This window comes from Neodiprion virginianus, chromosome 5, assembly GCF_021901495.1.
Source record: "Neodiprion virginianus isolate iyNeoVirg1 chromosome 5, iyNeoVirg1.1, whole genome shotgun sequence".
Classification (NCBI taxonomy): Eukaryota; Metazoa; Arthropoda; class Insecta; order Hymenoptera; family Diprionidae; genus Neodiprion; species Neodiprion virginianus.
Genome location: NC_060881.1, coordinates 30,733,023 through 30,748,850, shown reverse-complemented (window position 1 = coordinate 30,748,850; position 15,828 = coordinate 30,733,023). Strand labels below are relative to the sequence as shown.

Genomic DNA, 15,828 nt, shown 5'->3' with positions numbered 1-15,828 from the left:
GCAGATTTTTCATCCCGAATTTTACTCACCTGTTGAAAATTATGTTTGGACGAAAATTGCGGCGTGCTTCGATGCGATTAAATAATGGATGGCAAAAATGTTCGGAAAATTTGATTCCTTAGAGACTACTGTCATTTGGTAAACTAAAAATAATCGATGCATCGATCAATCGAGTCCGTAAAGATAATAGATCGTAACTCGACTGAACCGGTAAAAAGTAATAGATTTTTTTGAAACGGTGCATATGAAACCCAAATTTCGTAAGTATCAGTACGTAGTCTTAATAGCGGAAAAGTTTTTTGATGATTTATAGTTTCGTTCAAAATGTTTTTCAACATTAGGTGAAAATATTCGTTAATTTTTAACTCATTACATGAAATAGGTACCTACTTAGTGAGTAAGACAATGATGATTGATACTCTAACCACATAAATTGATATTGTATTGCATTGTTCATGGGAGTAAAAAACAAAAATCGATTGTGAATAAAAGTAATTGAGTCGGTCGATTAATCGAGTTAGAAAAATAGTCGATATTTTTGGTTATCCTAGTTTCGATCTTCCATTCATTTCAGTATCATTTTATTCGAAAAATGAATTTAGAAATCTTATACTGGCTGAAATCAGAGGGTATGATCCTATAGAATAAATAACAGATATGGTCGAAATGAAAATAAAAAATCTCTGTACAAGCAAATAACTTTTATATTCGTAAACATTCAAACAAGAGTGAATAAAATTGTGAGAAACAAAAAAAAAATATTACTTATATAAATATGATCACGTCACAGATGAAAATGTAGGTAATAACAAAACCTTGCAATCAGGCACCTTGTCAGAATTCCTGAAAATATTACCTGACCCAATTTTTTCTTAAAACTGATTATAGCTTCCCAATTGGAACCGGTAGGAAGAAAATTCGGGGACAAAAAAAAAAGCAATCTGGGGAAACGGGTTCAATTATGTCGGACTGTAGAACGGGAGATGCAGGCGGTTACTTGTCCTTATCGACACTGAGAACCGCGTACGAAATTTTCCTTTCCCTCGGTGTGAAACGGAGAATATAAGCCAACTGCGACCCGTCGAGGCGGGGTGTTCCTCCCCTTTCCACAATTCCTTGCATCGGCTCCCCACCGTGAGTATGAAGTAGCCGGCAAAGTGTGGGCACGCGGACTGGAAGCGGTAAGAGAGTTTTGACACGGGGATACATCGTCAGCTAGGTTATTCCGAAGGCAGAGTTCCGAGCAGAGCTGCCAGTGCGCGACCAGACATCACCGAGCTCAGTACAGCTCCTGGACATCGGTTTGGTACCGAAGCGAGGGTGGTGCGATCGCGGAAGCAAAAAACGAACGGTGAACGAGTATCGAAGAAACCGTAAACGAACCCTAAAATTCAAAGTTTCAATTTTTGACCCAAATCGCCAGTGACGGTGCCCGCTTCTGGTCTTGGTGAAGTTGTTGTGCGGCGAGCCGAACGAAGCCGAGGACACACCGTGGGGAACGCGGATATTGTTCGTCGGTGACGCTTCGACTCACTTAAGATATTCTTCCGGGGTTTTCGGCGCGATCAAGATTCCAGTATGACTACATGTGACCCAAAGACGGACAGGTGACAAACCGTGAATCGTGTCGAGGGTGAAGGTGATCAGTTTCCAGCTATTTCGTGGCCTCGAACTGTCCTCTGCATCAGCTGGGATAAGTGCGTCGCTCGATACACGGGATAAAGTTTTACTCAGCATCGTGAATAAATCATCATCGCGGTGTAGAAAGTTGACGCTGATCGCTGTGTATACTCAGAGAAATCAACGGCGAAATCTAGCCAATATTTAACAGCTTGTGTATAAAGCACCACCTGACAAGGTAGGTCCAAATTTTTTATGTTACTGTTTCTTTTTTTCTCACCAGATTGATCATCGTCAGGAAATGGAATGCAAAAGTCGCGAAGTCGAAGATCCTTCAACGGGTTTGCGACAGTCTTTTACGCGATTTATTCAAATTAGAGAAACGTCTGGATGAGAGTTACGCACTGAGTAGACGACACACTGCAAGACTCGATCCTCAGGTGGATTGTTTCTGGCTAGGTGTTGATAGGTCGAAAAATCATTCCGCCCTGCAGGCCATGTTGCTGGTAAATATAGTGAAAAATCTTTGGGATGCATGTTTGCATTCGCAAAACGTCCGCGACCCGGTTTCTTGGTCTATACGATAAACTCTCGATCTGATACGCGTCAGTGATGAAGTTCCCGTTTAGAAAGCTGAATTCGCGGGAGAGTCTGCAGAGTTTGCGCCCGCCTCCTACGAAAGTAATAAATCGCCGATTAAATAGTCGCTGGGATATATGTAGATCCGGAGTCGTATGGATCACGCGGTGTGTGGAATCGATTTCGTGTGTTTTTATTGATCCATTTGATCCTGACCACCCTCGAATCTTGTGCTCTCACGTGAACGAAGCTCTGCATGCGTTCCGGGGAAAGTAGGATGCTCGTGATTTCTTCGAAGATTGAGCGGACGGAATACCTTGGTAATTTAAATCGGCAAAATTCCGATCGTTAGTGGCTAATGACAGACGTAAGGGCTAATCAATATCCTGACTATCTTCACGACGGGTTGTAAATTACTCAAGTTATGCGCTTTCTTCTATCATTTCGAAAGTCAATTTTACGAGTGTCAACCGCCTGAGCATCGTTAGCTATTGCCAAACGAACCTTACTCGTCCGACAAAACTGAGCATTGAAAAACACTTACGGCATTGGACGGCTGCAATGTGGCAAGTCTAATTGTTTCCATCGAACAAACTAGTCAACGAAGGGTGCCTTGGTCGAATAATCATCATTGCAACGTCTGGAGCGTTGCGTGTGTGAGTGGATGGTTGAAAGCCGGTGAGATTTTACGGCCATCGTTCTTCTCCATCAAGGGATTCGGATGTTGAGCTTGAAACTCTAGGCTCTACATACTAGACGCTTAATAGAACCTACCCAAAGCTGCGGGACCAGTTGCATTCCAGGTATAAACTTAGAGATTTACCTGCAGAGGTGAATCCAGGTATGTTAGCCAGGGTAAGGCCACCTTTGGTCAGTCTCCACCCCGCTGTGAAATCTTATTCTCATCTAGGGCTAGATTCATTTCTGGACCTCTACACAAGCCGCGCATAGAGACGGGAACAACAACAGGTTATGCTCTCCGATGCAATACCTGTTGAGCTGCTCCTTCACCCTGCTCCCCCCCCCCCCTCTCTTTCTCTCTCTCTCTCTTTTCGTCTATTTTATCTCCTTTTTTATTTTCCGAAGATGCATCCATAGTCGTTTTCCGTTCCAAGTTCAGGTCTCTCTGTCTTTGCTGGTTCTTCTTCTGGGAATCGGTGACAAAGTGTGAAAGTTTTGGTAAAATTCTCAGCGTCCTGTTGGTTTATACCTATATATATCGTAGCAGTCGGAGCAACTTTCCAGAGCCTGGAATGAACTTGGGCAGTTTTTAACGTAAACGAAGTTATGTATGTACTAAAAATGTCACGATGATGAACGTGAGTAGATCCGCAATAATTTTACACTCCCGGCCCCCCCAATTATAAGGAAATTTCGAAATCTCACCGTTATGGGAAGACAGGTGAATATGAAATTACACATACCTCGCATGTTTGTAGAAATAATAAATATTCTTAAAGCATTTTACCGCGTGTGAAACTTGTTCTAATTCTTTTATCCTCGGTAATAATTCTTTTATATTTGTCAAAAATTTATCATAATACCAGAGAACAATGAAGACGCGCGTCGTTTTCCATTTGACATGTTGTATGTATACATATGTGAAGGTGTTATTAATTTGAGAAAAATTAAACAGTTCGTCTCGCCGCAACTTCCTTCTCGACAAGTGACAAGTGTGCAGCTGCATGCTACACTTACTGCAATTTCGAAGCAATTGACCTCCGTGACCCAAGCTTCTGTGCGTGGGTGGCAATCGTGCTTTACAAGGCCCTTGAATGCCCCCCTTCGGGAATTATACGGTAATGCGAACGAACCGCTAAATATGATTCCAATCTAGACCTTCCGGAACTCGTTCGTGTCGCTCAAAGCGTTTCTGGTTACAGTTGAAATTAACGTTAGTGAAGAAAGTGACTGTCGGAGAGATTGCAGGAGAAGGGCGAGTACAGTAACGCTGACGATGAATCGAAAGTAGGTAACATTTTAACAGTTTGGTTCGAGTCACCGGTCATTCCTCCTCATAGTGTCCAGAAAATGAACGAATTACGGCAATCACTGTCTTCCACGGTTGCTTAATATATCGTTAAAGGAAATGCCAAAGATTCAGGACTCGTACTGGGTGCTGATCCTTCTGTAGCGTCATAGACGTGCTATCATACTTCGGCATGGCTTGCTGAAAGTAATCGGTATTCACGATAATATTCATCCAAACATTTTTCAGGCATCAGAGTTGTCCCCTGAATAGTCTTCAATGCCACTGACATTTAACAAGGAATACTTAGTGATGCGTGGAGGTGTTTTGTAAACGTCATAACAAGTATTGTATATAAATAGCATTATAGTTAAGACGTTTCGGCTCTATCGTAAAACTCCTATAGTCATTCGACGCATTATGAATGCCTTTATAATGATATCCACCAGGTGTTGAAGGGTCGACTAAACAACGTAATGGTCTCCATCAGAGGCGGTAACCGATTGAGAAGAGGCATCAAAAACAACGCTAAAACGCGAATGGGACTGGATGATTACCCGTCATTTATATCTGTCACGTTTGCCATTTTTAGTTCATTCGGTGATTTCTGACAAGAGTCAATAACGCGAGCAGTTCAAGGCTCGTTCCTTGCACCTGCCTGATCGTGACTTGCATCACTGCGGTTACGATCTTACCTCACTTTTGCGTGAAAAACTGGCCTTTGGCTTTCGGTTGATCCGAAATGATAACAGTTCACGGATCTGTGCAGTAACAAGTTTGGCACGATATAATCATTTCAGTATTTCCAGTACACACATAAGAGAAGTGAAAGGCTCGAATCATTACTATAGTAAAACGAAATTGAATTTGCTATGCAAACAGAACCGGTGAAAGACACTACCGAATCACGCCAAGGAATTCTTTTCCTTGGAAATGACTGCATCGTGTCCGGCCTGAACAACCTTTCGACAGGATATACCTAATAGAGTGCATGCGGGTGGTGGATCTCACGAATATTGCTGCACAGTATCGCTCACAGACCACCCAAGTACGTGTTGAAGTTTGACGGAATATTCGATCGTTAAAGTAAAAACGGTATCGGTTACGCAATCCGGTTCCACCCACGGCAGGCTGTCGAGTGATCTGATTTCTAATTGCAGCGCTCTAAGGATTTCACGCTATTTGCAGTAATTCGTGACCAAGTGAAATCGCAAGGTCAATCGCTCGGAGCAGCTATTGTCAGGGCGGTGTTGTTTGCGTCACGTAATCGATGAGATTTTATCCTGTGTTGGTTCGTCACGCTAGCATAATTTTTTTCTTAATTTTTTTCCCATCATTCATCCCATAGACCGTCACAAAATGGATTCTGTATTGTTAGTGGTACAGTACAACGCAAAATACTGGTTATTTGAAATAGTTCCAAGTTCAGAAATCCGACGACCAAGCTTGGGCATGAAATAAAAAATAATTACACAAGTTGTACGACCTCTTTGAATGACTATGCGTTATGACCCCGGACGATGTCAAAAAAAAAAAAAAAAAAAACATGGTAGAACTATACACTTGGCAGGAATGTTCCTTTTGTTCCGTTTCACTTAAATCATGTTTTATCCATTAATTTCGAGTTCTAATATGTCCACGACAAGGAAATAGCAGGATATACTTTTTGGCACGATTTTCAGCAAGTTGTACCTAGATCTCAGTCAGAGCTAGAACAGAAATGATCTAGTAGTGTGTACATACAATTGTAAACTCGCTTCCTATTGATATTGAGATTTTTCGCAGACTTTCTGGAATCAGGTTTCTCATGCTGTTGCACACTGGTATTAGCCTGACGGAAAATAGTTAGTCATCGGGCTATTTGAAGTGAAATTTTTCAAGATGCGTCAAATACCGAGCGTTTCCTCCGCTTCATCTCGTTATTTTATGGTTCGAATTCCTGGCAGAGCGAAAATATCAACTCTGGCGAAGCTAATTGATGAGTGAAAAACACGATGATGGGTACACGGTGGTAGGGGACAGTGGATTGGGCAGCTGAATAAGTTAAGCACTTTGATTAACCACCTACGTGACAGTATAGGCGACGTGCCTGCACGTGCAAAACGTACCGGTAAGGATCGCACGTCGATTGCGTGATTATACAACGCCGACTGAGTGTTCTCGCACCGAGGTTGCGCTAGATTCGGTAATCATCGCCGTCGATATGCCTGGACATGTTTGTAATTACAGGTACTGACCGCGTTATAGCATCAGAAAAATATAACTTGTCGATCGGATGATTTTCCTCAGAGCTAAAGAGGTATTCGATTACTGAACCTCTTCGACATCCTTGCACTCTATCTGGAGATCAATGACAATAGATGATTATTGTAAACAGGCTTTAAAAAGACGACCTAGCGATTGGAAAAGTAACGTTGTATTCATTCGAATTTGATATTGTATTACGCATGCGTAGGTACATAAGCGTAAATCATTCGTGAATATATTTGCATGTACGAAGGTGCTGGCTGACGTACGCAGTGTATAGGCGTGAAAAAATAATCGTGGTTGAAATAACAATTCATCAGTCACACGGATAGTACAAATGTTCTTTGTTACAGCGGTAAAGGTTCGTCTGACAAATTTTTGCATTTTTGCATTGTGATCTGCACGACGTAGAAACGCGCTCGTCAACTTAGGTATTCGTATAATTTACGCTGATTTTCTTCTCCGGATGCGTGACAGGCCGATGAGTTACGTCCGAGATGTTACGCCAGCGTTTCGGGATTCAATTCTTAACTACCCGTTCGTTGAGGCTTGTAAAGATACCTTGTCACCCGGATTATATATGCAACGTCGTTCATGTTAGTTGTACCAGTAAAGAAGGCCAAGGTTACGCTTCGCCCTCGCTCCTCCGAGAGATTCTCTCTCGCCGTGGCCAACTCATGAATGAACCACAAGCCGTGTGTAAGCCGCAGGCCGCTCCTTTAAAATCGATCCACATTCCAAAAATTCATTCCCACTGTTTCCAATAGTTGCAGGTAGTTGATACGTTTCAGAACTCCCCGAAATACCGTTCTCATCATCTCCTGAGATCAGCACCATGATCAATTGATCAACTTTAGTGACCATAACTTGGTGTAGATCTCTCCGTTTTTTATCAATCCCTCCAAAGTTTCGGGTGTAATAAGAACCGATCGAATTGCATTCCAGATGTCTTGTGGCCTGACTTGCGTCGACGACTTTCTGAACAGGGCGTTTTACCGCGTTGGTTTGGTCGTCGGACGGCATCCCGGCTATTTCGTTATAATCCCCGTGCTTCTGGCTGGCATATGCATAACCGGATACCAGCAGATTCGTTACGAAATCGACCCCGAGTATCTTTTCTCGCCGATCAATGGACCCGGAAAATCTGAGCGCGTTATCGTCGAGAGCTTCTTTAAGGTGAACTACACTAGCCGATTCAGCGTTGGCCGTATCACCCGTCCAGGTATGTTAGAAACGTGTGTATACTTTAGTAAGAAAAATATCCGCAAAGGAGGTTTTTTAAACTCTATTCCTGTTTCAGGGCGATTCGGACATGTGATTGTGGTGCCTAAGGATGGGGATGACAACATGCTTCGGGCCGTTATATGGAAGGAACTCCTCCTGCTCGACGGAATAATCAGGAACGCGACCCTGGAATACGAGGGGGAAACATACTCGTACGAAAACATATGCGCAAGATGGTTGGATCAGTGTTTTATGAACGACATTTTGAACCTCCATCACGTTATCGAGTACGTTGACCATTTAAATTGACCAAATATCTATGTAAACGAGGTCGTGTAAGAATTGTAAGAGTCATCCTTCAACACTTTAAGAGATAGTATTCGTGGAAAATAAATTCGAGGCGATGTTCGCCTTCGCCACCGGAAGTTGCATCATTGACGAGTAATCAAGAGAGCGGGTTTTCGGCGTTAGCTTAGAGAAAAGATGTTTGCCGGCTGCGCGGCGACGTCTGCACAAGTTTATTCTCTCATTATCCAATTTTCAGCGACGTGGAGAGCCGAGAGTTGAACCTGACGTTTCCGGTAATGTTCAATCCGGTTACGTGGGACGCCCACGCGTTCCCTGTCTACTTTGGCGGTAGCATCATCAACGATGACTCGACCATCGAGACCGTTCCTTCGATCCAACTGGCGTACTTCGTTACCGCTGACACCAAGCGCCAAGACGCCATGTAAGTAGCACTCGATGATCGGAAGATGAAGACCACTCACGAAGCACTAGAACGGCGATGTCAACGATGCAATGATCCTCTCGTTTTAGCGGAGCCCTTTGGGAAGAAGCGTTCCTCAATATTATCGGCAAGGCCGAAGATGACGGGATCTTCAAGCACATCAGCACAGCCAGGTTCGCTTCGCGAACCCTGGAACTGGAGCTGGAAGCGAACACGCGAACGGTGGTACCGTACTTCTCCAGCACCTTCGCGATTATGGCCATCTTCTCCGTGGTGACGTGCATGATGGCGGACTGGGTACGGAGCAAACCTTGGCTCGGACTGTTGGGCAACGTGTCTGCAGCAATGGCAACCGTCTCGGCATTCGGTCTCTGCATGTACCTTGGGATCGAGTTTATCGGGATCAACCTCGCCGCGCCTTTCCTCATGATCGGTAATTGCTCGAATTTTTTCTAGTCTCATAGTTTCTGTCCCCGTTCGCTCACCGAGAAAACTCGCTAAGGAGTACCCAGAGTAAAATGGAAAGCCGACCGCGTCGTCATTGGCGTGCATAACTGATGCGGGTTAAACGTATTCGTGACGTCATCGGGGCAACACTTGCACCGGTGAATACAAATCATCGATCGCCGATCGTCAGTGGAACTCTAAACTACCCGATCAAGGCTGTGCGGTAATAAAGTCTCTCTAATGTAACCTACCAACTCCCAACGTGCGGGCAGGCAGAATATTTCGTACAGTAATACGATCGCCGGATATGGTAACATAGGTATTATACGCAGGCTATACCGTAACGTAACGTATGCATGCGAAATCCTGGTTTGCACCGTATGCACGCGATTCCGAAGGAATGGTGAAACTGCTGCAATGGCCACGGTTGAGTAACAGCCTAGAACACATCGCCGATGTCTGTAATCTTTCAGAGTTCATACCGATTGATCTTAGACGGTACGGCGATTCTGCACCTTTTGCCGTGCTGCACTTCTACTCTCCGATCGTCATCATGCTTCAGATTTTACCCGCTACATCGATAGTAATTCTAAAATAGTACATTCGTAAACCGGTGGTATGGTTTAGGTGTCCAGCTCACACTACTTTACAATTGCGAGTGTAGGATAGAAAGTTTTTCAGTAAGTGCAGAGCTAGATGAGACTTTAACACGACAATTCTTGATTATAATCTAGGAATTTTAATCGCGATTTGTGCCCATGTGCGGTATCATACACGTGAAAGCGTATAGACTCTGCAGGCCTTTAAGATGTGTGTACAAGCAAAATCCGTACCCTGAAGTGGAAAATGATTTTCGAATTTCACATCTGGATTACCCATATCGAACATGTAGTCACAATTTTAGAAAGCGAGCATTTCTAATCACCGAAATCTTTTCGACTGACGACGGTAGCTCGATGTAAAGTCGGATTACCGTTGAGCAACTCATAGGAACATACCTATGCGTATATAGGTATGTATTTTGCAATTATAATTCGCACCGCATAATTGTAGAAACTTTGGGATTCTTGTGAGGACGATTATGTTTGGGACTCAATTCTCATCTTCTCTCACCAAATGAATTGTTGAATTTTTTTTCAGGTATCGGCATCGATGACACTTTTGTGGTGCTGGCTGCTTGGAGAAGATCCAACATCCTGGCACCGGTTCCGGAGCGGATGGCGGTCACCCTGAGCGAGGCAGCCGTTTCCATAACGATAACTTCGCTCACTGACATGATATCCTTTTTTATCGGTATCATGTCACCGTTTCCCTCTGTCCAAATCTTCTGCATCTATTCAGGTAAACTACGAGTCAACAAGGATCTAGATCGCTGATTAGTTTGTCGATTAATTTTGCACGATTTGTGATCGTTGAAATGAATTTTTACAGGTTTCGCGGTGATATTCACCTTCTTCTTCCACTTGACCTTCTTCAGCGGATGTGTAGCCATCAGCGGTTACTGCGAGCAGAAGAATCTTCACAGTGTCGTCTGCTGCAAGGTGCAGCCCGTTTCAAAGTCGAGTAAGTTTCTTCTGCCCACCATAGAGGTTTCTATACATCGATTTCCTTCTCCCCAATCTCGTTCTCCGATTTTCGTAAGAAGTTCAGAGTTTCGTCATAGTCATTTAATAGATCAAGGTGAAGCCTGAATAATGATGAAGAGAGCCGTCTGGCGTACCTACTTTCGTTCAAGCACAAACAGAGCGGGGCCAGACTAACGCCGTAGGAATACGTAATGGAGTGCAAAAGACGCGTCTCGAGTATCAATAACTTTGTTCGTTATCCAAAAATGATATTAGTATAAATGATGACTTCCGGAACAAACGATCGGGACTCAGCGTTAAGTTACCATATGCGGTCTCTTCTCGCTCTCCGTAAAGACGAAATTTACGGGTATACAAAGTCCATAATTGCTCAAGAGTAGCTTTCGCCGTTGCCGCTTACTGAGAACTACCTATTTTGTTACTATACCATTAATATTATTATTGTTGTTATTATTTTTTTTCTTTTTTGCATTAGATATTAGTATGTGCTCAATGAATCGCGACTGCATGTTAACGCATTAGTGAACAAATTCGGATTGTTTCAAAGTAGGTTACACTGTACATGTATGTGTTTGTCTGTTTTTTTTTTCTTCTTTGAATATTCGTTAGCTTCGCAGTACAAATAATTGTCAATTGTCGCTATAGATATTCATAATGTGTCGAAGAAGTTATTCCGAGAGGTGCGTTAACCAGGAAGTCGGAATTCCCGTTTTTGTTTCCGTTGCATTTCATTCGGTTCATGTGGTTACACGTGTATGTATACAGCTGACGCAGCGAACGTAGTTATAACAGGTACCGTATAACGCAAACCGACACTTACGCGTTTGATTGTACCCCTCTATAGTCGAATGTCGTAAAATCGTTCGGAATTATATAATTGCGCAATGAATTTATAACTTTCTCTATGTCTTATGTCCGCGTTATAGGTTCGCCTATAATGCGGAGAGTTTGCCCGACGGCATGCAGGCTTGCAGGTTGCAAATAATTGTGCTGTCCACCCGATTTTTATCTGAATAAATTTGCATTTTCACACACGATGACTAAAATTGGCAAATCGTGTATCATAGGCTCGGCGTCGTTTCTTATCGCCCAGTAATTTAACGTTAAGCGCGCTTTGATTATATACCTGGTAGAACATAAAGGCGCAAGTGATTCGGTTGTGCGAACGCATAGTAATTACACATGATACCAACAATTAATCACTAAATTACATTCACGTATTTCCGATTATGGTGAGGTCAATGTCAGCCGTATAAATGCGTCAGCCGAAACAATTGACGGCAACGACGACTTCGCACCATGGGAATAATAGAAGATCGTTTTGTCGTTAATCATCGCTCATACGCGACGAACAATATGACTGTACGATTCTTTGGAAAGCGTGAAAATACATTAGGCTGATGACAGGCTGAATTGCATTGTCCGTTGACTACGCCTTATACTGCTTAAATATATAGACACAAATGAATGTGCATTCTATAAACGATTGTGCCCGTTATGTACTAGGACGTAAAAATTTTACCGGGAAATACCGAGTAGCCAAACAAACAAATATATAAACAATCATACGAATGGGACTTCGTGGTTACCGAACCTCCGCGTATGGGTAGAGAACGTGCTTGTGCATAAGATAGAAACACTTCATGTATGTGATTAACACCGAAGATTGAATTATAGATGCGGAAAATAAGATTGAGATTGAGGCGGTAGTTGCTCATCGCAAACAATGAGGTGCACCTCAAATTACTAACTAAACGTAGAAATCTTCTTTTTTCAATATGCTGTTTTTTTTACATGATTAATTATGAAAAATTATGAAATTATCATAACGGCCTCAATCAACAACGCAATTGTTACGTATTTTCAGCTCACCGTTCTTGGTTATACCGGATATTGTGTACTGGGGGAGTGGACCCTGCTGACCCCGACAACCCCTTAGATAATCCGGAACATGGATGTATGGTTTGGTTCCGCGATTACCTCGCTGTAGTCTTGAACAACCGTTTTGTCAAAGCTCTCGTCATCGTTATCTTCACACTCTACTTGTGTGGAGCACTTTACGGTCTCACAACTCTCGAAGAAGGCCTGGACAGACGGAAGCTCTCCAAGGAGGATTCATATTCTGTCGCATTTTACGATAAAGAGGACTTTTACTTTCGGGAATTTCCGTACAGGATTCAGGTCAGTCAGGGCTCAGATTCTCATTCAACCAGTCTTATTCCTGAGCGATCCTCAGTTCCTAAAAATATCAGTATTTACATAAACCGTTTGAAAATGATGTCTGACTATATATGAACCTTTACGCAATAACTGTAAGAATTCTTGTTGTGCCGAGCGAATAACTTACTTTTAACTTATAATGAAAATTGCAACTTAACAATGAACAATAATGCTGCTAAGTCACGTACGCACTTTCTCCCGTGATCGGACGTTGAATAAAATTGTAAACAAGTTACGTCAATTCGAGGGGAACTGCAGCTGAGGCACGCACCGTGTACAATAACCGGACGATGTATTCCGCCTCGTCTTGCGTCACATAGTCAATTCCTTATTTTTGTAACAGCGATTTTTAATCCCGTGTCAAGCAGTAATTACGTAGTTCAGTAAATTGTCATCAAGAACTCTATGACTTAGATGGCAAAAAATTCTCTAAACCAGCCATGCACTAATCCCATTTGTCTTCTGCTCTCAGGTAATCGTAAGTGGCCAGGAGAACTACAGCGACCCTGTCGTCCAGCAGCAGTTTGAGAACTTGACTAGAGCTCTGGAGGCCTCCTCTTACATCAGTAGCCCGATTTATACGGAAAGTTGGATTCGAAGTTTCCTGAGCTACGTGACCCGTAACCAGGACTACCTTAACGTGACCATTGACACAGAGGCTAGTTTCATAAAGGCATTAAAGGACATATGGCTCTTCCCAGCAAATCCGTTTTCACTTGACGTAAAATTCGACGAAACGGGACAGAAGATTCTGGCCAGCAGATTCCTGATCCAAGCTGTGAACATAAGCGGCACAAACGAGGAAAAGGCGATGGTCAAGGAGCTCCGACGTATCTGCAATGAGTCTCCCCTCAACGCGAGTGTCTTCCATCCTTACTTCGTGTTCTTCGATCAGTTTGAACTCGTTCGACCTACGAGTATTCAGTGCATGGTATACGGAGCGCTGATAATGATGCTGATCTCGTTCATCTTCATACCTAACGCTTTGTGCTGTTTGTGGGTGGCCTTTTGCATCGTGTCCATAGAGCTAGGGGTTGGCGGTTACATGGCATTGTGGGGTGTGAACCTGGACAGTATATCGATGATAAACTTGATAATGTGCATCGGATTTAGCGTCGACTTCACGGCCCACATATGCTACGCGTACATGAGCTCGAAGAAGAAGCATCCGGACGACCGTGTCAAAGAGTGTCTCTATAGCCTGGGCCTACCAATAGTCCAGGGTGCCGCGTCGACGATCCTGGGTCTGGGGGCTCTCCTCCTCGCCAACACCTATATCTTCCTGGTCTTCTTCAAAATGGTCTTCCTGGTGATATTCATTGGCGCTATGCACGGTCTTTTCCTCCTGCCAGTTCTCCTCTCCATATTCGGACCTGGATCTTGTTCCTCCCACGAGCCAGAAAGCAAAGAGGCCGCCCTGGACCCTGAGGGAAAGCCCCATCGCGTCTTCGTCATTCCCCATCCGTCTCTCCTTTACCCGCCGGGACCCAAAAAACCAGGCCAAGGCGGGAGTCCAGTGACGAGTCTCACAGCTTTGGAAGACCGAGATCCTGGCCTGGGAACCAGCGAGGACAGTAATTCCACCGAGAGCGGTTCGTCCCAAAGCCGAAGGCGCCAACAGCAGCAGCAGCAGACGGAGGCACCTGACGCCGACGTCCAGCGTCGGTACCTCGGATGGCGACGGTCCGTCGGCGTGCCGAACGGTCTGACGAACCTTCAGCCGGCTCCAGCGACTCCGGCTCCGCCACCCGATTACCCCGGAGCCACGCTGGATCGCCCTCTCAGAGTCAGCCTCGGCGAAAATCTTTACTTCGGGCGTTCGAATCCTGGACCAGACTTCCCGTCGCGCCGGGAATACAGACGTAGCAGGTCCCACTCTCACCATAACCTCCAATATCCACCGACCAGGTATCAGCCGGATCCTCGCTACCCTTGACACCGACGCATTGTGTGAACTAGGAAAGGTGTCGCCTTTGTCGGTTATACCGGGGTTCGTTTGGTCTGCAGACAAACGACGCCCCTGCTCGTAGACTTCTCCGTTTGTACCGGATATGGGAACGCGTCGGGCTGATCGAGTCTTCTTGATTCTCAGATACGTGTAGGCTTCCGCTCAACGTGAATCAAAAAAACTGCATCATCTTTACGAGATAATTAGATTAACGTATCTGTCCTCTGTGCCACGCGTGACGGATAATTGTCTTCGTAGAAATCCTCTTCGCCGTGGCACGACGTTTACACATATATCGTGCCTTTCATGAGGCCATGTTTGTTTATCAACGACAATTATATTACTTTAAGAATATTATACATTTATCGTCTAATAGTGCCTGAAGTCAGTATCGTCCAACCGAACAATTACCTCCAAGAATATATGTATATATATTTAGGGAGTAATCAAATTGTATTCTCGCCCCTAGAACCATAAAATGTGTACGAGTTTTTATATATTGTACAAGTTACGTTGTTCGTTATTTTACGTTATCATAGATTAGTAAGTATGATTGTGTATTTATGAATGTGTATGATTATTCAACGACGTGAACGTCCAAAGGGAGATAATAATACTTTTGGGTGATATGCTGCCGTTGGAAAATAAACAAAATAGTTCAAATATTGTAGTAGTGTAATTTCCCCCTTTACCTTTTTCCAGTTTTCTCCTATAGCATTGCAGCGATCGTAAGGTTCAAGTCTGATCGATCACAAAAGGCTGCAAACGTTTAATTGGGCATTTCCACTTACGCTTCCCAACAAACAGCCACAACTCTAGCTGACAATAATGCGATAATCCGTATTTCAAACTCCAGTTGGTATCCAGTTGGATTTTTCAGCCCTCGGTTAAATGGTTCAAATCTACAGTCGACAAAGAGGAGAATAACTCAGGATAATATCTGGAACTACTGCAACTGGCTGATAATAAATTTGCACAATAGTATACTTGCAGCTCTCTGCACAGTCGGCTGAAAGTACGAATTCCCAGTCGATAATATCACAAGAACGTTGAGTTAACTTGCGATGGTTGAAAGTTTTCAGTAGTAACAACACAGAATACAGACAATCCTTGTTGATGGAATGAGACTCTATCCTTCTTACTTGGATGTGCAGAATTTGGCACAGCGTTAGTCCCAACACTGTAAAAAGTGCATTGTGAGCTGCAATCCGACGCCCGATATTGTCGTGATTTTGACGACGTCTGAGCTTCTTAAGGG

General features: G+C 43.7%; 1 protein-coding gene across 1 annotated transcript; it reads left to right on the top strand.

The window, feature by feature from the left end:
* Window positions 1–1,195: 1,195 nt before the first annotated feature.
* On the top strand, window positions 1,196–15,233 carry LOC124304957 (patched domain-containing protein 3). The gene is made up of 9 exons (XM_046763781.1): window positions 1,196–1,858; window positions 7,361–7,637; window positions 7,716–7,926; window positions 8,184–8,369; window positions 8,459–8,802; window positions 9,957–10,157; window positions 10,248–10,379; window positions 12,270–12,583; window positions 13,095–15,233. The coding sequence occupies exons 2-9, from the start codon at window positions 7,361–7,363 to the stop codon at window positions 14,556–14,558; spliced, it is 3,129 nt and encodes a 1,042-aa protein (XP_046619737.1). The 5' UTR covers window positions 1,196–1,858; the 3' UTR covers window positions 14,559–15,233.
* The last annotated feature ends 595 nt before the right edge of the window (window positions 15,234–15,828 follow it).

What these genes read in the sequence shown, in the direction of transcription:
- LOC124304957 (XM_046763781.1), top strand. Translation starts at nt 7,361, where the DNA reads ATGTCTTGTGGCCTGACTTGCGTCGACGACTTTCTGAACAGGGCGTTT. An exon ending in CGCGCCTTTCCTCATGATCG is followed by an intron (nt 8,803 to 9,956) that starts GTAATTGCTCGA and finishes ATTTTTTTTCAG; the next exon opens with GTATCGGCATCGATGACACT. An exon ending in GCAGCCCGTTTCAAAGTCGA is followed by an intron (nt 10,380 to 12,269) that starts GTAAGTTTCTTC and finishes ACGTATTTTCAG; the next exon opens with CTCACCGTTCTTGGTTATAC.